Source organism: Protopterus annectens, chromosome 12.part0 (genome assembly GCF_019279795.1).
Source record: "Protopterus annectens isolate FY-2018-M chromosome 12.part0, PAN1.0, whole genome shotgun sequence".
NCBI classification, from domain to species: domain Eukaryota; kingdom Metazoa; phylum Chordata; order Ceratodontiformes; family Protopteridae; genus Protopterus; species Protopterus annectens.
In genome coordinates this window covers 14,672,125-14,697,124 of record NC_056746.1, presented here as the reverse complement: position 1 = coordinate 14,697,124, position 25,000 = coordinate 14,672,125, and the positions used below count along the sequence as shown (strand labels likewise).

The window sequence follows — 25,000 nt, the reverse complement described above, 5'->3', positions numbered from 1 at the left end:
CCTCCGCTGAAAAAGGACCTGTGTCCAGTTGGACTTTTCCCAGTAAACAAATGTGAAACAAATAAATCAGGTACAGGAGAACAATATGTTGATAAATACAAAAAATATACCGGGGATCCATGGCTATGAAAATTTAAATTATGACAGACTAAAATACCTGAAGTTGTACATACAGGGAGACGATGCCAGGGTAATCCTATGGGCTAAGCTTGTAAAGGCTCCAGGGCTATTAGCCTAGTACACACCTATGAACATATGAACCTATAAGTTGAAAGGTGGATATTTAACACAGCACACAGTTATTGAAACTGTAGACTCATATTTAAGGACCTGGGTGCATGGGTAGATCCATCTATGAGTTTTTCTAATCATATCAACCAATTGGTTAATGACAGTTATAGAACTATAGGTTGCACAAAAAGATTTAGAAAGTCTAGTATATCAGAAAGAGTGAAGTCGTTGTTTATTAAATACATTAGACCCAAACTTGAGTATGGAATAAAAATGGAATCCTTTTAAGAAAACAAGCATGAGTAAACTAGAAAGAGTACAGCCGACATATACCAGGGCATCCACGGATGTGAACATTTAAATTATGACAGACTAAAATACCTGAAGTTGTACAGTGAATCATATAGACATTTAAGAGGAGATCTTATTCAGATATATAGGGCATTTAGAGACAACTACCTCTGGGAATGTTTGGGGTTATCAAAAAGTAGTAGAGAATCATCAGATAACCTATGTAGAAGATTCTATAGGAATGAGAAGTGTACTAATTGGTTCTCTGACAGTAGCAGATGCATGGAACAGACTACCAAATTATATTAAAGCAAGCACTAACTTAGATATTTTAAGAGTAGCCTGGACACTTATGGGAACAACTGTTTTGGTATATTAGCAGGCTAGAAGGGCATTAATGCCCCTGCTTGAAATATCTGTATACATGTATGTATGCAAGTCAGTTAGAAATGCTATGGGAGTGTCAATACAATCAATGTGCAGCATCACTGTAATAACCTGCAGTGTCAATACAATCAATGTGCAGCATCACTGTAATAACCGGGAGTGTCAATACAATCAATGTGCAGCATCACTGTAATAACCGGGAGTGTCAATACAATCAATGTGCAGCATCACTGCAATAACCTGGAGTGTCAATACAATCAATGTGCAGCATCACTGTAATAACCGGGAGTGTCAATACAATCAATGTGCAGCATCACTGTAATAACCTGCAGTGTCAATACAATCAATGTGCAGCATCACTGTAATAACTGAATTATGCTGTGTCAATACAATCAATGTGCAGCATCACTGTAATAACCTGCAGTGTCAATACAATCAATGTGCAGCATCACTGTAATAACCTGCAGTGTCAATACAATCAATGTGCAGCATCACTGTAATAACCTGCAGTGTCAATACAATCAATGTGCAGCATCACTGTAATAACCGGGAGTGTCAATACAATCAATGTGCAGCATCACTGTAATAACCGGGAGTGTCAATACAATCAATGTGCAGCATCACTGTAATAACCTGCAGTGTCAATACAATCAATGTGCAGCATCACTGTAATAACCGGGAGTGTCAATACAATCAATGTGCAGCATCACTGTAATAACCGGGAGTGTCAATACAATCAATGTGCAGCATCACTGCAATAACCTGGAGTGTCAATACAATCAATGTGCAGCATCACTGTAATAACCTGCAGTGTCAATACAATCAATGTGCAGCATCACTGTAATAACCGGGAGTGTCAATACAATCAATGTGCAGCATCACTGTAATAACCGGGAGTGTCAATACAATCAATGTGCAGCATCACTGTAATAACCGGGAGTGTCAATACAATCAATGTGCAGCATCACTGTAATAACCGGGAGTGTCAATACAATCAATGTGCAGCATCACTGTAATAACCTGCAGTGTCAATACAATCAATGTGCAGCATCACTGTAATAACCGGGAGTGTCAATACAATCAATGTGCAGCATCACTGTAATAACCGGGAGTGTCAATACAATCAATGTGCAGCATCACTGCAATAACCTGGAGTGTCAATACAATCAATGTGCAGCATCACTGTAATAACCGGGAGTGTCAATACAATCAATGTGCAGCATCACTGCAATAACCTGGAGTGTCAATACAATCAATGTGCAGCATCACTGTAATAACCGGGAGTGTCAATACAATCAATGTGCAGCATCACTGCAATAACCTGGAGTGTCAATACAATCAATGTGCAGCATCACTGTAATAACCTGCAGTGTCAATACAATCAATGTGCAGCATCACTGTAATAACCTGGAGTGTCAATACAATCAATGTGCAGCATCACTGTAATAACCTGCAGTGTCAATACAATCAATGTGCAGCATCACTGTAATAACCGGGAGTGTCAATACAATCAATGTGCAGCATCACTGTAATAACCGGGAGTGTCAATACAATCAATGTGCAGCATCACTGTAATAACCTGCAGTGTCAATACAATCAATGTGCAGCATCACTGTAATAACCTGCAGTGTCAATACAATCAATGTGCAGCATCACTGTAATAACCTGCAGTGTCAATACAATCAATGTGCAGCATCACTGTAATAACTGGGAGTGTCAATACAATCAATGTGCAGCATCACTGTAATAACCTGCAGTGTCAATACAATCAATGTGCAGCATCACTGTAATAACCGGGAGTGTCAATACAATCAATGTGCAGCATCACTGTAATAACCGGGAGTGTCAATACAATCAATGTGCAGCATCACTGTAATAACCGGGAGTGTCAATACAATCAATGTGCAGCATCACTGTAATAACCTGCAGATCTATAAGCACATCTCAAAAGACCCTCCTCAATATCTGACAAAGCCAGTGCTTCAGGGAGTCCTTTTGTTTTTAATAACATAAGGAAGTGCCCCACACACGCACTAGCAGCAATCTCCTGGACCATCTCCTCTCACCAGCAGCAGTTCTCTTATTGATTTTAAGACATTACACCCTCTGTTCTAGCATTAGCTATTATTACCAGTTTAAGACATAACAGTATTCAACCCCAAGATTTGGACCACTTTATTTTCCCAAGTTCAGTTTCTGGTTGGACCAGTACTAAACTTTGAGTACAACTTACTCTGGGCAGAAATATGGGGTTTCCTTGGAAAATACAAGTGTGTGTGCATACCTCTCTCTCTCTTTCTGCAGTCTAACTGGCCAAACAGACCCATCAACTGCACTTTTATTCCTTTATGCCTGTCTATCTTTTCAGTGAGACACCTTGATCAGTGAAATACAGAAGCAAAGGGTCACAAATTATTTCTGATGCTTTACATATTCAGTTAAGAAAGGCAACCTCTAGAGATAACAGCTTGAAAATATTAATGCTTTTCTAGCCTTTTATGAAAGACTACTATCCATCCCAGACCTTTACCTACCTTAAAAACCTCAAATTATTAAGTCTTGGGCAAGTTTCCCATGCTGCTCTGAAAATGGACAATTTACTTCCTCAACTTTGTTGAAGCATTTCCTAAAGAGTTGTGTACACCCAAGACTGAAGAGGACGAGACTGTGTAACCCACTTTTGTGGCTTGGTGAGGTAAAGAGGGATAGAAGAACAATGCCTATGACTTGGTAGCCTTTTTCTGGTGACATAATGGCCAAGATTTGCAGAAACTCTGCAGCTGCACTATAAAAGAAACAGAAGCCTACATTTCCTTCATGCTGGAAAGGATCTAACCATGCTCTAAGGGAACCTCTATAAAGGTCCAGAGTATCCACTTTAGACCAGACTAGAACTCACCTCTAAAACCAGCACTAAGGATCTTCTGTCTTGATATCTTGTGATGACTGGAGAGAAGTAGACAAGCCATAGATTCATAGGTGTTTACTAGGCTAATGACCACAAGGGCCTTTTTAAGCGTAGCTGTGCATCCCAAATCTCTGAAAAGTTCTGATACCCTTGATGGGCCTGAGAGATGAACCATTTACAGGTTACCTGTGTCCATTAGAGACAGAGGTGCCAAACTAGGGATGAATTTCCATTTTCCCATCTAATTGTCCAAGTTGCACTTGAATTGGGTTAGGGAGGAACTCTGCTTCACATGAATGGGGAGCCATAATTAACAAAGAGTTCCCTACACAAGCTGCTTTACCAATATCATCGGTGGTTTCAAAATAATATCTGCTCACATGAAACAGTTCATTCTGGAAGTACAGAATCATTTTTGTCAGCTTTGTGGTGTGATGACAAACTAAGGAGACAGACCCAATTCAAAGAATGAAACATAAGGGAAGCCTAGAACTGGTTCCATATGATACCCAGATGTTGGATCCAATCACCAGGAAAGGAACTGACTATATTACTTAACCAAACATTTCAAGCATGTGGGATTCCTGGTCAGAGGAATGGAAGCCAGGTGTTAAAGTTTCTTTTGCGGAGAACTGTTTACAAGAGAAGAACCTACCTGGCACCTCTTGGCACAAAGATTTTGATTGCGACTACCCTGCCTGAAACTCAGGTTCTACTAATGAGCCTGAACACTAAAGGATATGCAAAATAAATGAAATAATAACATTTAGATTTTTCCTGGTGCAAGAAAAAACAAAGGAACTGCATTCATATTTTTCTTTTATGGGACCTGTCCTGGTTGGCAGCTACTTTTCTGAAGTAAGAGCCAATACCAAAGGGCTCTGATTGACTACATTTGTAGATGACTGCAAGCTGGGAGCAGTCAATGAATCCCTAAATAACTAAGCCATCCTGCAGGAAGATTTGTTTTAAATAAATAAATGGTGCCAAACTCATGCACTGAAACTAATTGCCAAAACACGTATTATGGTACCCTTTGGGAAGTCATCTACCCCAGAGAACTACAACATTAACAATAAGTCCAAAAGAGTTGAAGTTGTTCTGGATTTAGGAACTTGTGTGGACGTCAGCCTAACTTCTGACCAACCTGTGTCTATTGTTGTAAAAAAGTTATTCTATATTACACAACTTATAAATAAATGGATTGTATCTAGACCTAGGGATGTCCTTGTCCCCCTTTTCTCAGCCCTCATTAGGCCAATCATTAAATATAAAGCCCCCTTTGGCATTTATCTGTCCAAATACCGCCAACAAATGGAATGCCCACAGAGATACCTTACTAAATGGATAGAAGGCCTAACAACATGCTCTACATGGACCAATTCAAATGCCTGTCACTATACTTGGTATCCTACAGACTAAGAGATGACCTGTGTCTGGCATACAAGGCATCCTCCAACCCAGTAATGATGAATTTACTGTGCATCAGCAATTCAAATAACATCAGAAATACTCTGTCTAGGGCTCTAAACCTCTTCTGCAACATCAACAGAATGGTTTGGAGGGACAGGTATAACTCACAGGAGATACCACTGCTGTGGAACAGATTCCACATCCCCATAAAACAAAGTTCATCCCTGCCATATTAAAGCACAACTTAATATGGATGGGAAACAGAAAATGTACCTCAGGACTGCCCTGTACTACTAATGGACAGTGTCAGCTCCTAAATGCTTTACCCCTTGCACAGATCCCCCCAAATTATCTGTGGTATGATCCCAGTTATTTTTATTAGGGGGTAATATAGAATTATCAACAATAGGATGGGTAAAGCCAATGTATAACCAAATGGGATAGGTCATTTTGAGCACAAAAAGGGAATTTGGCTAGGCTTAAAATGGCCTATAACCCAGTACTTACACATGATCCTACAAGTCTAAAAATCCAAAAGCCCCACATGTGAGTTACCTATTCAAGGACAGACTAAATGGAGTCTGGATGTTATCAAGGCAGTATAACTTACACCCCTCAAGACTGGATCCAAAGTGAAGATGAAGACTCCACCTTTGTTTTACCCAGGAAAGTACTCAAGAGGAAAAGGACTTCCATTCAAAGCAGCAGCAGACCTTTTGCTTATATCCCTACAATACAAACTATTAAAAGGTCATTTCCCTTGCTTGCTACAAGGCACACCGAAATCCCCAACAATTACAATCTTGCATCCCAAACAGGTGGTAGATTCCCTCTCGGGCAACCATACAATACAACATTCCTAAAGGCTAGGACTTGCTTCCCTCCAAGCAATATTACAAAGAGCTCTGATCTACATTCTTTTAGTACCTGTTCGACAGAGTCAACTGTCCCTCTTTTAATCACAACACAGCTTCCTAACAGGCACCCTTTGTCCACTATTCTTTACTTGTTATTCACCATCTATACATTTTCCTTCTGCATTAACTCGCCTATTACACCACAGTGTTAAAGCACCACCTGCTCTGATAACATTACTGTTTACACTGTAAAGTTCCATTATGGTATGCATCATGTAAGTGTTAATACCTTAATTCTAGGGCAACAAAACTGTACATCACTTGTAGCCATTTTCCTAGTTATGTTCTTTTTTGGTTCATACTATAATAGTTACATTACTTGTACTTGCTTTTACTGCTTGTACACTTTGTGCCTCAAATATTACCAGCATCTGAAATTAGTCTTCTGGGAACAGTGCATTACACGATTAATAAAATGAAACAAAACAAAGATAAAATACTTCAGCAGGTAAATTTCAAGAGTGTATAAATCATGCCAATGGTCTCTTCAAACAGATGCTCAGGAGAAGAATTAGGAGATGAACACGAATAATAACAGTTATCAGCTTCTTGTGAGACGACAGGTGTTTGCTGTTCCAGTGACCACAAACAAAGGGATCCATTGTTAACCGGGAGACCTGAATCTTTCATATCAGGACCACTGCAGAGCACTCGGACTGCTGCAAAACACTCTAATGCATTCTTCTATTACACAGAGAAACAGTTTTCAAACATGACAGCAGACGGAACAGCAAACAGGGGTGCATAGCTTGGTGGAGGTCTGAGGAGAAACCTTTGTTAACTGGAGTCAGGTCTTACACACTCACCATGCAGAAATAAAGTCTCAAACTCTCTGTGCCAGTGTTGGCATAAGTGCAGAAAAGTCTGCCAGCTTCAACCTTTAATCCAATCAAGATCGACTCCCAAAAGCCACGTTAGGGAGAGGCTTCTTTACGGCACTGCCAGTGGGTCATGGGAGCAAGAAAATGCAGCCCTCAAGGCCAACTTCTTATTTCAAGTAAGTGATGACAGGGCACTGGCCACAAACAGACTCTCAGATTTTAGAAGACATGATCGAAGACCTCAGACCACATCCTCTCATTTCTTCTCTTGCGTGTGGTTGTTTCAAACCATGTGTTGTCATGTTTACGACTTTCCAAACTTTACTTTAGGAGATGCTCTATCCTATGCTCTTCCAAAGTCTATCTCTGCAATATGGTAAGGATGACATGAGTTTTGAGTAGCAGCAACACTAGTAAACAGTGCTGTAAAATCATCATCAGCAACAGCAGGCCGATAGCTTATCTCAAGGCGTGTATGCTCCTGTTCATCTCCTAATTCTCCTCTTGTGGATCTGCTTGTGTATATATATATATATATATATATATATATATATATATATATCTATAATATATATATATATCTATATCTATATATAGGTGTGTGTGTGTGTGTGTGTGTGTATTATATAGGTTCATAAGTGTGTGCTAGGCTAATGGCCCTGGAGATTTTACAAGCTTAGCCCATAGGATTACCCTGGAATCGTGCCACCCAACCTTAGTTCCCAGTGCCTCTGTCAAGTAGAGCCACTGGAGTGATCGTTGGAGTGAATTTTCTATTTCCCATCCACTCATCAAGATTTCTCTTGAAGTGGGCCAGTGAGGTGCTCCACTTGACATGTATGGGAAGTCTATTCTATAGCATGGGCAGTCTGTGGGTTATGAACCTGTCCCTCCAGCTTGTTCTGTTTGTGGTAATGAGGCTGAGGTCTCTGGTGCGTGTAGTGCGGAGGGATTGGGATTTCTTTAAATGTAGCATTTCTACCAGAGCTGGGTCAGACATGGCTTGGTATGTCAAGCAGAGATCGCCTCTAAGTAGGCGATATGAGACAAAGAATAGTTGGAGTTTTTTTGAGTCTGTCCATACAGGACAAGTGTTAAAGGCCTAAGATCCTCTTTGTGAGGTATTTTTGCGGCCTCTCCAGTTGTTGTAGGTATCTAGTGAGGTACATGCCAAATGGGACATTGTACTCTATGACTGGCCTAATGAGGGAAGAGTAGAGGGAGACAATGACCTCTTTCTTCCTGGAATTCCTGGATACAAAACCCTTAGTAATGAGACATGCCACGTAGGAGGACTTTCTGACCACAGTAGCAATGTGGTGGTCAAAAGAGAGGTTGCTGTCAACCTGTGTTCCCAGACCTCTTATGACACCTCCTGGGTTCAGTAGACTACCATCGATGTGGTAATTCATGGGAACTGTTTTTTTTCCCAAAGGGGATGATGACATTTTTTTTGGCATTGAGTGTAAGGACATGGTTCTGACACCAGTCTCGGTGAGGCCTTTCTGTAGGATGCCAACATCGGATTCAGGCACCTAGGCGGTGTGACACCCACCTGTGAGACAGCTGGATGTGGACACATGGCAGGATGACAAATTAGCTGCAGTGACAAAGGACTGTGGACAATTCCCTGTCAGAATTGAGGGAACCCCTACACCTTAACCACAGGTGGCACATACAAACCCCCACAGTGATACACTGTGCACCCCCTTAGAAGCCACCATGTGTAACAGTTAGTCAAAAATGTGGCTGGCATAGCATGCCACGTGGGCAGGAAAGTGGTACCATGGAACCTGTGTGCTATGGGCAAAGCCTTTATTAATTGAATATGCAATGTGATGTGTGTAGTGCTTGGTGCGTACTAAACTCAAACAGGATCACAACTTGTAGAAATGTGCCACAGCACGGAGGAAATCCTGCACATCACTGTAGTCACACTTATGTTGCAAGATGTGCTTTAGGCAATGCTCCCTTACTACAATAGCCTTCCTACGCAGTGTTACAGGCATCCCCCTCAGAAGAGATTCACGTTGGGTATCCGTCAAGTTCTGCTCCTGCTGCAGAACACACAGAAGGTCGGCTAGCTGTACAGTAGGGCGTCCCAGTAATACCTTCAGCCGACGATGTCACGCCTCCACCTGGTTGTTAGTATGCGGGAAGTCCATTTCTGAGACATCGGACACATTCCAAAACCGCAGAGGGTATGACGATGGCATTCGTGTCTGTACTGAACAGCGGGATGCATACTTGCGTGGTCGGCCTCGTACATAATGATGGTCTAGAAATATGCCAACTGGCTGAGCACATTCCGGTAAGAAAGCCACAATGTCCAGAAATGCAGGGACATCATCATCCAATTGTAGGAATGCCAACGCCATTAGCTTGCGGATGGCAATGGAGAAAGCAGTGTCCGTGCCATAGAGGGCGACAAGGTGGTGATGCTGGATCTGGCGCCAAATGATCTGTGCAAAATGGAAGAGGCATCCCTTCAGAATACTCCTAGGGAATGCCTTCTGGCTGGCACGAATTGCTGCCTTCTCAAAATCAGTCATAATATACTGTGGAGACAAGGTGCATCCCTGTTCAGCAGCCATACCCTTCAGTACCTCCCACAAAGTGGTGTATGCAGACTCCAACTTCCGTGTCATGAGACAGTACACCAGGGGTATGATCCTTGTTGAGGTGGGGGTGCCAATACAGCCAAGTAATGTATATAGCTGGCGACATATATCAGCCCGTGTGGGAAAGGTGCCATCACCAAGAATGATGTAAGTAGTACCAAGGAAGCTGTACCATCCATATACAACCTTCTACGGAGGATGAAGCTGCCACTACGGAGTGGATACTGGCTGATGTCAATATCTGCAAGTGTTGCTGGAGGTGTAGCCATGGATGCCCGTGCCCGCTGCTGTACCCTGGTAATGCTTCATCGAAGGGTTGCACGACAAGGCATCTCCTGTAGTACGTTGTCATCTGCTGTGCCTAGGATACTCTGCATTACCAAGCTTGGCAATTCATTACCAGTTACTGCTCTCTGCTGCAGTTCTGCTCGCAGTGTAGCCACTTGGGCCATTGTTGCATCCGGGCCGTGCTGGTGTGGCAGTGATTTTAGCAATTCTTCACCCTCTTCCTGGCAAACAGTGATGGCACGTCCTCTGCATGCCTTTACTCTCTGCTCAATACATGCCCAGTACCGTTTGGTGGTGCCTCACGTTCCAAATGGTAGAGGTACCTTTCCACCTCCAGGATTGGTTTGCCACGTTGGCTGGGCACTGTGCTGTATCTGTTGCCAAGCAGACCGGGGCTATACAGATACATAGATTCCAGCATGGTAGCAGCACTTGTTGACGGCCTCTCAGAATCCATCACAGCCAGTCTAGCTTGGTATGGGATATACAACCAGCCTTGAAGCAAGTCCCTTCCAGACAGTAGGTTACTCGCTTTACACCTCCTTGTCTTGTACCGTGTGTATTAGCACCGACTGTCACAGTGGCCCTGTACAGCTTTGTGCACTCCACCCATCTCTGACTGCCTCTCCGCTATGGCTTCAATGTCTGCAGTTAACACAGCCCTGGAGTTGCCATATGCTTGAAATCTGGTAGGTGTCCACAAAGCTTAATTGCAGCACAGGTTCTGAGTGTACTGCACCGGCCACCTTTAACTCACAGTTGTTGCTGCTGGCCAACAAGGGTGTAGGGCCCGGTCTCAGTTTCAGTGGCAGATGTTACATAGGGAGGTACCTCTGTGTTGCACCCTTGTCTGCCTACATGGAACTGCGTACTTGTCTACACTCCTGTTGCAGGGACAACTGGACAGGTTTGGCAAGACCTGCATGACTTACACTGATGTGGAGTGGGAGATGGGTTACTGCTGCTGGTTTGTTGCAGGCATGCCTCATATTTGGGTTTGTCCTATGCTACAGCCCTCCTGCTGTGACATGCTTCCTACTAGTGCACAAACTGGTTTTTCACTAGGTTGTAGTGTGTGTGTGGGGTATTGACTCTGACACTACAGTGTCTGTACCTTTAAGGGTATAGCCTAACACATGACCTAGCATTCTATTCACCATTTCTCAGGGTATGCTGTGCTGTGTTTTACTGTACGTGATGTGGAGTTTACTTTCCTGCTTCTCGGGGACTGTTTGCTGTATTTGCGTGGACAACAGGGGCTGTAACAGTAAGTAATAGTTGCATTTATGTTTTTGCATCACTTTTGTAGTATTACCGTTGTGCCATTTGTCTTCTCGATCAGTGTGTATTTGCCGGCCGTGTATGCTGTATTTTGACAGCCTGTGTGTTTGCTTTAGGGGTCGTCTGCTTTTGTAAGTTTTCCTACCGCTGTAGCTTTCCATGGCGTATCTGCCTTTCGGCAGCACCGCTCTACATTTTAGCAGTGCTGCGGCCTTCCAGTTTTGGCGATGTAGCTCGCGGGCATTTGTCTCGCGATCGACATGCCGGAACCCGCCAACATCGCTTGGGGAGTTAATTATGGCTCCCAACTTGCAATCATCTGCAAACTTTGTCAGCCAAAGTCCCTTCGTGTTGGCCTGGACTTCATAGAAGTAGATACCAAACAGCAGAGGACCCAGGACCGAACCCTGTGGGACTCCACTCATGACTGGTTGACAGTCTGACTTAGAGTCAGCTACTTTCACACTGTGGGTTCTGTGAGCAAATTTGCAACCCACCTAGTGATATAGGGGGTTGATGCCTAGCTTAGTGAGTTTTTCTATGATTCCTGAGTAGGGAATGGTATCAAAGGCCTTGGCCAGATCAAGGTAGGCTGTATGAACCACCTTGCCTTCATCCACAGCTCTGGTGACGGACGCAAAAAAGTCGACCAGGTTGAGCAGGCATGACCTACCCTTCACAAAACCAAACTGTGTGGGATCCAGTGTTTGGAGGTTCCCTATATCTTTGTTTAATAGGTCCATGATGATGCATTCCATAGCTTTGCATATCAGACTTGTCAGGATAATGGGGCAATAGTTCCCAGGGTCTGTAGTCTCTCCTCCTTTGTGGAGAGGGATGACTGTAGCAGTGCGCCATTTGGTAGGGACAAAGCCTGAGGTGAGGTTGTGATTGAACAGGGCACACAGGTGAGGTGTCAGTTCACTCTGTAGTTCATGTAGAACACAGCCAGGGATATTGTCAGGTCCCACAGAAGCTGTATTCTTGGCCTTGGACAGTGCTGTTTTAACCTGTGCAGCAGTAATACTGGGTGCCTGTCAATCTACTGATATTGCGATTGGTCCTTTGGTTGGGTTGAGAGGGATAAAGTTGGCATTGAATCTGTCGGCCAGTATATTAGCAATATCTGTTGGCTCGGTATAGGAGGTGCTATTGTGCAAGAGCTCCGAGCAAATCTGGGTACTGCTGTGGAGATTCTTTACATAAGTATAGAAGGCCTTGTGGTTGTCTTTACTATCTGCTGCAATTCTGTTTTCAAAGCTAGCTTTAGAGGATTTAATGAGGAATCTCAACTTTTTGTTGAGGCTGATAAGGGAGTTTTTCCAGTCTTGGGACTTCACCTTACTTCTCATCAGTTTCCTCCTTCTGTTGTAGAGTTTGTTTATGGCAGGGGACCACTATACTGGCTTCCTTTTTTTGGAAGAGAGCATCTTGGTTCTATTGGGTATGGCAAGATCCATGCATTTGTGTACATGTTCATACAAGGCATTAGTGTATAATTCGACAGTCATGCAGCTGTTCTTCAATTGCATGGGTGCCGTGATGTTAGCCACCTCTGTTTTTAGGAGCCCAAAGTTAGCTCTGGAGAAGTTTTCATGGTGGTTACCTTTGCGGGGGGTGGGGTGGGGGGGGGGGACATGTGGACTTCCAACGTGAATAGTTTGTGGTCAGATCTAACCAGGGAGGAGTTGACTAGTGGTAGGAGCAACGGTCACCCATGTTAGTAATGACCAGATCAAGGATGTTGCTACCTCTAGTTTGGGTAAGAATGAGCTGGTCCAGGGCATTGGAATTAATGAATTCCAGGACACGTTGGGCAAGTGTACTGGTACATGAGTAGTTTTCCCAGTTAATGTAGGGGTAGTTGAAGTCGCCCAGTATGAGAGTGCTAGGTTGGACCCTAATATTCTCCAGGGTGGTTAGGAAAGTGAAGTGTGAGTCTTGGGTCATGGTTGGGGACCTATAGCAGGCTAAGACCTGAATTGCTGTCTTACCCAATGTTAGCTGCACCTGAATCTCTGATGCGTCATGTTGGACTACCAGTCTGGAGGTGTGCGCATCCTTAATGAATATGGAAACACCACCGCCTTTGGAGCTTCGGTCCAAGTTCTGGGGCCAAAAGGTATGGAATGAGTTATAGCCCGGTAGCGCAGGGGTGCTATCTGCTGCCTTGAACCAGGTCTCTGTTACAGCCCAAATGTCGATGTTCTCCATTTTAAGGAGTGCTTCGAGTGAGTGCATTTTGAGATTTAGATTTCTAGCATTGAGCAGCATGACTCTCAGACTGCATTTGTTTGTAACTGTTATGGTAATAATTTGGTCTTTGGAACACTGTCTAAAAAAGGCACTATAGGGGTGGCAAGAGCCTTGGCCAGTAACCGGAAGCCCAGGGTTGACAGATGCAGGCCATCTCTGGCAAAGCATCTAGGTCTGTCAATAATGTCTTCCCAGGCAAACAGATACTGGATCCCCTTAGAATGACACCAGAAACTTAGCCAATTGTTGAAATCAATCATTTTCTGCTTGTACTGTGGTATCATTCTGGATGATGGTAGAAGGCTGCTTAGGGCTAGGGTCATACCCATCTGGGCTAGATAATCAAGAGCTCCTCCATCTCTCTTTTCATGTAGTCCAGGGAGGTACGTCTCAGGTCATTCACACCCACATGTACAATGACAGAGTCATATTTGTACTTGTTGTTGAGGGGACCAAAGGTTAAAAAGGTCACACAGGCAAATGGATGTTAACTGGGATATTTTATAGGCACCTTAATCTTTATGGGCATCAGCTGGGTTATAGACCCAGTGTTTGTAAAAGTGAAGCCAAACAGCCAAACTATCCATTTATGCTGTGTTGAAGAGGTCAAGAAAAAACATGCATGTCCACATCTAGTGGGGTTTGGTTTCACTGGCCTGAATGTAACCATAATGAAATAAAGTGAAAAAGTCATAAACATTTAGAAGCAATGCAGCTGAAACACTATGTCCTTAAGGGGTCATTTGCACATATCTCATGAATCTCCATTACAGGAGGTTTAAGGTATCACACAGTGAAAAACTCTAGTATGGCTGGGTTTCTCCTTGCAATTTTTACTGAATATTTCTCTGTGTGATCTTTTTCCCTTTGTTTTGTTTCCACACACACACACACACACACACACACACATGCACACACACATATATATATTTATACACAGATGTACACAAGTTAGATGCCCTCAAGTCTAAATCAATTCATAGGGCTCTCGTAGCATATTATGAAGTAGATTGCCAGCCTTTCTTCTGCACATACACTGATGCGACCCGGCTGTGCTCCAACCAAGTTTAGAATACAAGTCTACCAGTTGGTAATCCTGCACATTAACCACTAAGCTATCAGGCTGGGGTACATACACACATATACATATATGCATGACAGCAAGCATATTATATATCACAGCAGATTCACTTTATAATCTCAAAATACTAAAATAGCGAATTTTAGTATCTTGAGACTATAAAGACGAAAGCCCAAAAAAAAACGACACCAACAACTGCGAAATTCAAAATCGTGATCATTCAAATACACACACCACCACACAAACAAGCACACATACACCTACCTAATGACACTACAACACACAAAACAACACACAGAAACACAACATAACAAACACACCTACCTATAAGCAGGGGGGCACACCCCCCCTGCACCCCCACTACTTATATATACTAACTCCGAGGTCGCACTAAACAAACAAACGCATAAAACTCACCACTACATACACATACACACACTAAAATCCCTACCCAATACTCTTAAAAGAACACCACTTACCTGAATCCCAGCTAAAATCCACAAACCGCACATCACGAACACGACAAAACAATGGCGGACTCGACATTTCCGCATTTGAAAGTGCACTTTTGACTTTATAGTCTTGAAATATTCAAATTTGGTATTTTAGTATTTCGAGATTATAAAGTGAAACCATCACAGCATATCACTTTAAATTGCCAGTGAATTCTGATAGAAAGAAAATGTGTCAAACAGATTCACTGGCATTCAGAATGAGCAAAACACAAAAACATCTATCTGAAGTGCTTGCAAATGTAAACAAACATGTAAAATTTGTGATCACATAAAACAACCAAACTTAGCTTTTACGTTTGGGGGCTTTACCCCCTCCACACCCCCAGAAATTAAATGTAGTAACTCCGCAGACAGGCAACTGCTGAGAAAGAGGAAAATTCCTGAACTATATTAGTTGAGCTGTTGCAGTTCAACTGTAATATAATGCAACCAGTTTTACTAACCAATGATGCGTGCACACATGCACGCACGCACGCACACACAGAGAAAGCACAGTTGTGTACACTTACCATAAATGTAGATGTTCGAGTGCATTCACTGTTGCAGTCATTACATTTGGGTAATCCTGCTGGCAGGTTACCCTCAGCCAGCCTGAATTCCAAAGTCTTGGGTCCTGCGTCGGCTGCTGTTGCCCCTTCCCTGACGTCAGGTCGTCAGGGGTATAAAAGAAGCAGCCAACACCATTTCCTTCAGTTTTTCTTGCCCCAGATGTAAGGTGCCCCCAAAAAGGGTAGCCAAAGTTTATATATATATTCAGAAATACACCAATATAAATTTTACCTTCATCTAAAAGCAAATACAACACATAGGTAGTATAAATCAGAGAAGGAAAGATAAGATTCAAAAGAAAAAAGGGGGAAGGCGGGTGGGTAACCTGGACTGCAACAGTGAATACACTCCAACATCTACATTTATGGTAAGTGTACACAACTGTACTATGTTCTTCGTGTTTCACTGCTGCAGTCATTAAATTTGGGTAGAGTCCCAAAGCTATGATTGGGAGGCTGGAACTAGACAGCAGTAGGAGCGGCTATGAGGCCCTGCAGAACTGCAGTGGCAAAGCCTGCCCTGGATTTAGAGTAGAGTGGCAGATGATGGTGCATTGTAAAGGTGTGCACTGAACTCCAAGTAGCCGCCTCTAAAATGTCTCTGGTTGGTACTCCCCCGAGAAAGACTGCTGAGGTGGCTGCAGCTCTGGTGGAATGAGGCCTAATGCCCTTAGGCACTGGCTTGCCATGGTGTAAGTAGCAGAAACAAATGCAGTCGCCTAACCACTTAGAAATAGTCTGCTTTGAGACAGGCTTTCCTTGTGATCCTGCAGCATATGACACCAGTAATTGCTCTGTCTTCCTGAAAGCTTTGGTTCTGTCCAAGTAAAATCTAAGTTGTCTGTGTACGTCCAAAGAATGCAGAATTCTCTTCCCCTTGTTCTGTGGATTTGAGTAAAAGGTTGGCAGATGGATGGCTTGGTTAAGAGCCACACTGGACAACTTTAGGCATAAATGTTGGGTTTGTCCTCAGGAATACCCTGTCTGGATGAAAAATGATGAAAGGTTCCACAGCCATGAGCGCCTGTAGCTCTGAAACTCATCTTGCAGAAGTAATTGTTAAGAGCAGAGTTGTTTTCCAAGATAGAAACTTCATATCAGCAGTACCAGCTGGCTGAAAAGGAGGCAGGGTGAGCTTTTCCAAGACATAGCTGAGGTCCCATGCAGGTATTGGTAATCTCCTTGGGGGCCTTAAATTTTTGGCTCCTCTGAGGTACTGCCTTAATAAAGAGTGAGAAAAAAGTGGTGGCTCTGTATTGTAATGAGCCGAAATGGCAGAGGCATGAATTTTAATTGATGAAAAAGATAGGCCTTTGTACAGCATCTCAGTTAAGTATTGCAAAATCTGAAGACTATTTGGTACCGCTGTATCAGTTCCTTGTGCCTGGTTCCAGGCACAGAATCTCTTCAGGCACAGAATCTCTTCCATTTTCCAGCATAAGACTTTCTAGTACTAGGCCTTCTGGCTTCCAGAATGACATCCATCACAGCTTTACTGAGAGGTGTTTTTTGTATGACTACATTATCCGTCATGCTGCCAAGTTTAATGTCCTGAGGTGGCTGTGCATGATCTGATTGTTTTGCTGGGACAGTAGTCGAGGTATTTGAGGTAAGGTCCAAGCTGGGTATAGAGATAAGTTTCTTAGTATTGGATACCAGTACTGGTGTGGCCAGTCTGGGGCAATCAGTATCATCTTTGGCTTCTCCTGTCTGACCTCTAGGAGCACCTTGGGGAGGAAAGGCAGTGGAGGAAAAGCATATACTGACAGATTTTTCCAGCTGAAAGATAGGGCATCCCCTTTCCATGCTTGTCTGTGATAAGTCCTTGTGCAGAATCTTTTTAGTTGGTAACTGAGAGGGGAGGCAAATAGATCTATGTACGGGCATCCCCATTTCCATGTTATCATGCTGAAGACTTGTGGATCCAGCTGCCACTCGTGGGGATCCATGAGGTTTCTGCTTAGTTGGTCTGCCAGAGTATTTTCCTTTCCTGCCAGGAATTGTGCCTGCAGATGTACTTGGTAAGTCAAAGCTGTGTCCCACAAGGTCATGGCTAGTCTGCAAAGGAGGTAAGAATGTGTGCCCCCCTGCTTGTTTATATACCACATGACCGTGCTGTTGTCTGTCTTTATCAGTAGTTGTCACGGATGAAGTAGGTCCTTGAAGGCTGTCAGGGCATTTTCAACAGCTAACATCTCTTTTTGATTGATATGTAGATGCATTTTGTTTGAGGACCATGTGCCCTGAATGCATCTTCCTGCCATGTGGGCCTCCTCAGGCATAGTCTGATGCAGCTGTTGTTAGTGTCTGCCTGGCTGGAGGTAATGTGAATGGCTGTCCCTTGTTCTGGTGACAAGCCTTTGCCCACCATCGAAACTCCTGTTGCAGGCAGTGAATGAGAGAAATGACTTTCCAGGCTGTGGCAATCTTGAGTCCAAACACTTTTTAGGTACCATTGAAGTTTCCTCATATGCAGTCTTGCATATGGAATTAGTAGGATGCAGGATGCCATGAAGCCCAAAGCCTGCAGAATTTTTCTTGCAGATAACTGGGCCTTTGCTGCCAACATTTTGAAATAGGTAGTCCGTTGCCTTTGTTAGTCTGGCGTGAGATAAGCCATCTGGGCAGTTGTATTCAAGCTTGCACCCAGGAATATCATCTGTTGTGAGGGTACTAGTTTTGATTTATTTTTGTTGAGTGTGTACCCTAGACATGTTAGAAGTTTTTTCACAAACGCCAGATGTTGAAGAATGTCCTTGTTCTCTGCTTGAATGAGACAGTCGTCCAAGTAAGGACATATTTGTATTCCTCTTTGTCTGCAGAATGCAATTACTGGTGCCAGGCACTTTGTAAAGACCCTGGGCGCAGTAGATAAGCCAAACGGCAGCGCAGAGAATTGGTAATGCATTGAACCAGCCTTCAATATTAGGTATCTTCTGCATGCTTGTCTGATTGGAACATGCAGGTATGTATTTTAAGTCTAAAGTTACAAGCCAAGCATTCTTGCCCAGCATGGGATGAAGCTGCTACAAAGTCAACATTCTGAATTGTGGAATATCCAGGAAAGTTTTCAGAATAGATGGGTCCAGTATTGGCCTCCAGGTCTTGTCCTTTCTGGGTACCAAGAACAGTCTTGAGTAAAATCCTTGTCCCTGCTCTTGCTCTGGTACTTGTTGAATGGCCCCCATGTCCATGAGGGATGAGACTTGTTTTTGTGCCTCTGCCCATTGATTATTTGTTAGATCTGGCCAGCCGTTTGCCTTTGGCAGAGTATGGAAATGGAACTTGTAGCCTTGAGTCAGGAACCCTGTAATATTTGTCAGGCTTAACAGGAGCTGAAGGGTAAGGAGTCAGGGGTCAGACTAGACTCCGAATACACATCATCTACAATGTCTATCACAGGTGGAATGGCTAGAGGCCTGTGCTGAGGTAGTAAAAGGAAATCCCCGAGCCTCTTTTTAGATTCTGAAAAATGTTGGCTCTCCCAGTGGAAATGCTCCCTCATGGTATGCAAGCTTTCCCCAAAGGAATAGTCATCAGGAGGAGATGCTGAAGGTATAGATTCTTCAGCATCAGAATCCTCATAGGGGGGAAGAGAATATTCCTGATCAGAAGAGGAATCAGAAGAAATAGAACTCTGATATGAAGACTCATAGTCAGTGTCTTGCTTAGGCCTCTTATCAGGTGGGGGATGGGAACCCCTGATCAAAGTAATCAAGTCTTTGACCATTTTGAGCATCTGTTTTTTGGGCATAGAGGCCTGTCCACGTGGCTTTTGAGATTGTTTCCTTGCTTTAGAAGGTGCTTTAGTCTTTGCCTTTGAAGCTGAAATCGTTTTAATGTACAGATGTTTAGGTCTGAATACACCCTCAGAAGCCGGTACCTGCTCAGCAGCTCCAGACCCATCTGAGGGATTAGCGTCCGAGGCTGCAATACCTTGAGTATCCAGCGGCATGGCCGACTCCACGTGGGAGACAGTAGCGGCCTGTGACTCTAAAGTAGCGGGTGTCAGGGGCTGCGAAAGCAACTCACTGAGAACCGGCGTCTGGCTTAGGAGAAGCTTTGTCATCGGTTTTGGGCCTCGATTGTTTTTCTCTATCCTTTTCTTTGCATTTTTTTGTAAACTCCGGTAGTCGGATGGCTATCCGACGACATTTCAGGATAATTAAACCGGCATCCAAAAAAGTTTAAAGCAAAATCATGCCGACGCTTAATAGTGCTTTGGTTAAATCTAGCACAAAACTGACAACCAGTAACGTTTATTTGCTTTCCACAAGAAATATAATTATTAACTTTTTCTGACATCAGTCTGCAGCAAGAAAAAAGTTTCCCCAAAGGGGTACTTAGCTTTATTAAAGACTTCGGATCTGAAACTCAAACGCGAAAATCTCAGGAGTCGACCGACCGGCACTTGCAAACTGCTTCTGCTTCGGGCACCGCGCGGCAAGAAAGACTGAAGAAAATGGCGTCGGCTGCTTCTTTTATACCCCTGACAACCAGACATCAGGGAAGGGGTGACAGCAGCCGACGCAGGACCCAAGACTTTGGAATTCAGGCCGGTTGAGGGCAACCTGCCAGTAGGATTACCCAAATGTAATGACTGCAACAGTGAAACACGAAGAAAATTGAGTATTTACATGTGTATACCTGTAACTTGGTTACAGGAAAAATGGTCTGTTTTCTTCTACAGAAATCATTTGTGAGAACAGCTGCAGGACTGCCACAAGTCCACAGGATGTGGGTGGGCAGCAGAAGAGCTCAAGCTTCAACACTGACCCACTCCTACAGCGTGCTCCATAAAACAATGCTGAAATACATCTAATAAGCAGAATCCTGATAATTAAAGCACATCACCAAACTGCACAGTGACGGACTGTGGTTAGGCAACAAGGAGACTCATGAATTCCTAGGGGACAGCTAAATAAACATGGCAAGGGAAAAATGGTCTAGGTTTATAACAAAAGGAAAATTAGAGCAACTGACAGCTCCTTACCATTTTTCTAATCGCTGCATTTGAGTGTTCAGCCGCTGTTGCGATCAACTGAATAGATTCTACATGGAAAAACAATAAAAAGGTAAGTAAGGTTAAAGGAAAATAAAATGCTACCATTACAAACACTAATCACTGCATGCCTACCAGCACAACCGCACCATTAATATGTGCAACATTCTTCAGAATAAAGACATAGCTGAAGACATCCAAAACATAAACATAGTAATTATCTTACTGCAGGAACAGAAAAAAAAGGCTTAGTTTGTCTGACTTAATACTCTACACCTGTGACTCTAAAAACTGCAGGTCATTAGGTCTTTTGAAGGAATGGTGTGGGGGGTGGAATTACATCACTGATACAATACACAAGGTATGTGTGCATGACTTGATATTTTTTCTTTTGAAGTTTCCTGGGAATGAAAGGAGAAAAGGAAACAGTCACTTGAGTCATGTTTGACCATCTTATTAAAAAGTAGTTTTTTTTTGTCAAATCCTGTCATTTACACCCTACCAAATGTCCAAATGCATGCCACCACACGGGTATAATAAGGAACTGTAGGCCAAGAAGTGTACTGCCAGCTGAACTCAAGGTGTAAAGGGGAAAGGTGCTACTCAAAGTGTAAAGTCAAAATATTTAACATTAATTACTCTCTGCATCCTTGATGTCCGGAGAGTCTGGAGGCAGATTCTTCAAGTAATCCTTGAGTAACAGCTCATAGCGTGGGATTCTTTGTACCGGCCCCAACATGTGATGCTGCAGTGTCAAATTACCGCATGCTTCCTCCTTCTGCAATGGGAAAGTGAGAGAGACGGAATGATGATCTATACTTTACTCAACAGCCTTTCTTTACTCACAGTAAATACAAAACAGCAATTCTATCACATCTGGATGTAAACTACAGCCTACTCACCTTCTGTCACAGTGTATTAACTCATTTTAAGCTCACTTGTAACTAATCCAACCTCCCTTTTAACTTAACTATAAAATGAGTGACACGCACAACTACCATGAAATAAGACAGGTTAAGATGCCCACAGACAGCTAATTCAATGGAGCCATATGACCCACTGGCAAACTGGGAACCAGGACACACTGCTACTTTGTGTTTCGACTCTATCAGCTAATACGAAACATTTCACATAGCAAAGTTAGCAGCAGCTCCATGTAAACACTGGCTGTGGACACACTCCAGTTTCCAAATTACTTGTTGCAACGCAAAAGGCTGAAGATGCATCATGCAGTTCAGAACACCCAAAATGTAAAGATCGAAAAAGATTGGGAGGAAGGCGATGAACTGTGACATAAATATATCTACAACTGTAAGTTATAAAGATTAATATGTTTTGGAAAGAATATTCAACAAGCCATGGCTTGGGTAAAGGCTTCCCTCAACTCTTTCCTTTAGTAATTTCACACATTAAGTATTTTCAAACCGTTTCAAGAAACTGCCAGAGTCTGCTGAAATGGACTGCAACTCTGCAAATACAGTACATGCTGCCTTTCATGTATTGATTTTAAACGAAAATGTACAAAATTTACAGTCTAAATTCTGGATTCCAGTATTCAGCATAACATGCACGGTTACTTAGCAACCAGAGTAAGGAATGTCATTCTAATCAGAGGACTGATAATCGCATGCAACCCATGTTCAGCTGCAGTCTACTCAAATAACCAATTGATGCACTCATAACTGTTCAAGGCATTTAAATAAATCCCATTAAACCTTTTTTCTTGGTGTATAATTGGAGAAGCATTTTTAAGAATGGTGCCCATGGACCAGATTTAGAATGAGCTCTGAATATGTGCAGAGCGTGACACACCTAAAGGACTGAGTTGCATAATTCTGATTTGAAAGGATTCAGAGGTATGCATAATCTGCATTATCTGATAGCATTTCAACCATAAAACTTTACAGCCTGGCACATTGCCACTCATCAAATGCAGCACTACCTCATTACTTAACATTACAGCACTACAACAACTATCACCACAACCACCAATCTATGCAGGAAAGGTATTGTGCTGGCACCAGTAAATGAAATTTAACAAAAACTTAACATTGTGCACTCTGGGCATTCCAGTGTGCTCTAGAGCAGTGCTGCCTGGCAACACAATGTTATTCACACAGTTACTTGTCACTCTGGCTGTGCAGATTATTATTTGTTTATTTTTTTGAGCTTACTTTATAGTCAAAGGCAAAACTGCATAAAAGTGTGAATTTGACAATCCTTTCTGAATCTCCTTAGCCTTGTAGACTACATAAATAGAGCTGGTGGTCTTGCACAGTCCGCAAAGTGCCCTTGAATCCAGCCCCATATTTATTGGCATCTGATTAACGGGAAAGTCTGACTGAGTAGAAGCTCATTTTCAGGGTCCAGGGCTCCAAATTATTACAAACATTTTAAGAACAATAATTTTACAATCTTCAAAAATAAAACAAACATCTGCATTTAAAAAATTGAAACAAATTAGACATAATAAAAAACATTAGTTAAGAATTGATACAAGTTATAATAAAACATTGGTTAAGAATTGATACAAGTTATAATAAAAACATTGGTTAAGAATTGATACAAGTTATAATAAAAACATTGGTTAAGAATTGATACAAGTTATAATAAAAACATTGGTTAAGAATTGATACAAGTTATATGACAATTTAATCTATCCACCCACAACCCCTTTTTCACATTTTTGCACATGGGGTCGGGGTGTCACTTCAACAGTGACAGTCATCTAAAGCCAAGGTTTACATTGCCAGGTTTTTAATACTTAAGGATAAATTGTAGACAGTTTGTAGAGAAATCAAAGGTAAGTTAGTCTAATACAAACAGGAATTACAATATGAAGAGAGGGAAAAACAGGTTTATGGTACATTTACAGAGAAAGTCATGGAAGAGAATTTAATAGAAGAAAGGAGATATAAGGAATGAAATGGTACCTTGCTCAAATTTAGGGATGTAGGTTATCCTGGTTTTGAGCAAAAACAGATCACAGATTTTACCTAGGAAGTCTTTCAGAGAGGTTTTTAAAGATAAGGGAGTGGGTATAGACCTGATGGATACAGGTAAGGAGTTCCAGGCCTTAGCAACCTTGTACAAGTACAGACAATATCCAGCAGATTTGATAAGTTTTGTACACAGGGGGTTTTGTCACTGGATCGCAGTGACCAACTTGGGAACATAGTTGTGTTTTTTAGTGCCATACAGACGTACGGATGCTGGACAACTTTATAGATGGTAAGACGCTGTGTATATGTTTAGTTGATGAGGCAAGTTCTAACCAACTTAGGCTTTTCTGTGACATACAGTGGTGGGCTCTGAAAGGGGGATTTGCTGCAAATTTAGCAACTTTGTTATAGCATTGTTTAAGTTTTAATTTTTGTGAAGCCTGGAGATTAGTAAGGATGGCAGTACCATAAAGAAGTGGGGGGAGGAGATGAGTAGTGGCAAGTGTAGTTTTAGTTGTGTCAGTGAGAAAGTTTTTTTTTTTGGCTCTGTAAAACATCCCTAGTTTTTTATGAGTTTTTCATATGCCAGTTTGTGTATTCAGGTTGAATGTAAGAGTATCATCCACTATCATCCCTAATAATTTGCTATGAGAAGTGACTTCAGTGGTCTTATTATCAAGAGAGATATATACATAAAATTAAAAAACTTGAAACTTTTTTAATCCTTTTTGTTACTGTGCCCTTCTGTTAGTAATACATTTCCTGCACACCAGTGTTTCTATCCCCAAATGGAAACAAGCCAACCACAAGAATCAGCATCTGTCCAATTTACAGATCTGGCATTTGGCCACTAACAATGACTTCACAAGGCATGCCTGTAACAAACTGGGTTCCCTCAGGAAGGAAAAGAGTCGTCAATCCAGTGGACACAACAATTCAGTATTTATAAATTAAATGTATCAAATGTATGCTGTCACATTCTGACATTGTGCTTAGTACATATCTCTTACTGTCGCAGCTTTCTTGTTGTTGTTGTTGTTGTGTCTTTCGGCTTTTCCCGGTTAGGGGTCGCCACAGTGGAACTCTGGTCCACTAATGATTGGCAGTAGATCTTTACGTGCTGAGTTGCCAGCCCTGACGCACAACCTTCAACGAAGGTACGCCCCATTCATGCATGTCTCCACACAGAAGATGCTCTAGCTGAGAATCGAACAGGACAACGTCTTACTGTGAGGCAACAAAGCTACCGCAGCACCACCACCACTGTCCCAGCTTTCTAAAAATGTTAAAGGCCATTTACCATGCCCTTTCTCAGTGTTGGCAATTATTACATTCCACACAGGAAATTTAAGTTCCTATCTGCTTTTGTATTAGATGTAGTCCTTTTGTCCAAAAAGGACAGAAATCTATCATCAAATGAAGCAACCCACTTGAAAGTAGTACTGCTTCTTAGACAGCTAATGCGACCATCTCAGAGGTAAGATACCAGTGAAGATAA

The 25,000-nt window shown here is 42.5% G+C and overlaps 1 protein-coding gene across 1 annotated transcript in view; it reads right to left on the bottom strand.

Annotated features, from left to right (window-relative positions):
- FGD1 (FYVE, RhoGEF and PH domain containing 1) overlaps positions 1–25,000 on the bottom strand; it is an 854,635-nt gene that overhangs the window by 199,163 nt on the left and 630,472 nt on the right. Inside the window, exons 8-9 of the mRNA XM_044089056.1 lie at positions 21,200–21,338; positions 20,552–20,610 (exon numbers count right to left, since the gene is read on the bottom strand). Coding sequence (XP_043944991.1) covers positions 20,552–20,610; positions 21,200–21,338 — 198 coding nt within the window. The remainder of the gene's footprint in view (positions 1–20,551; positions 20,611–21,199; positions 21,339–25,000) is intronic.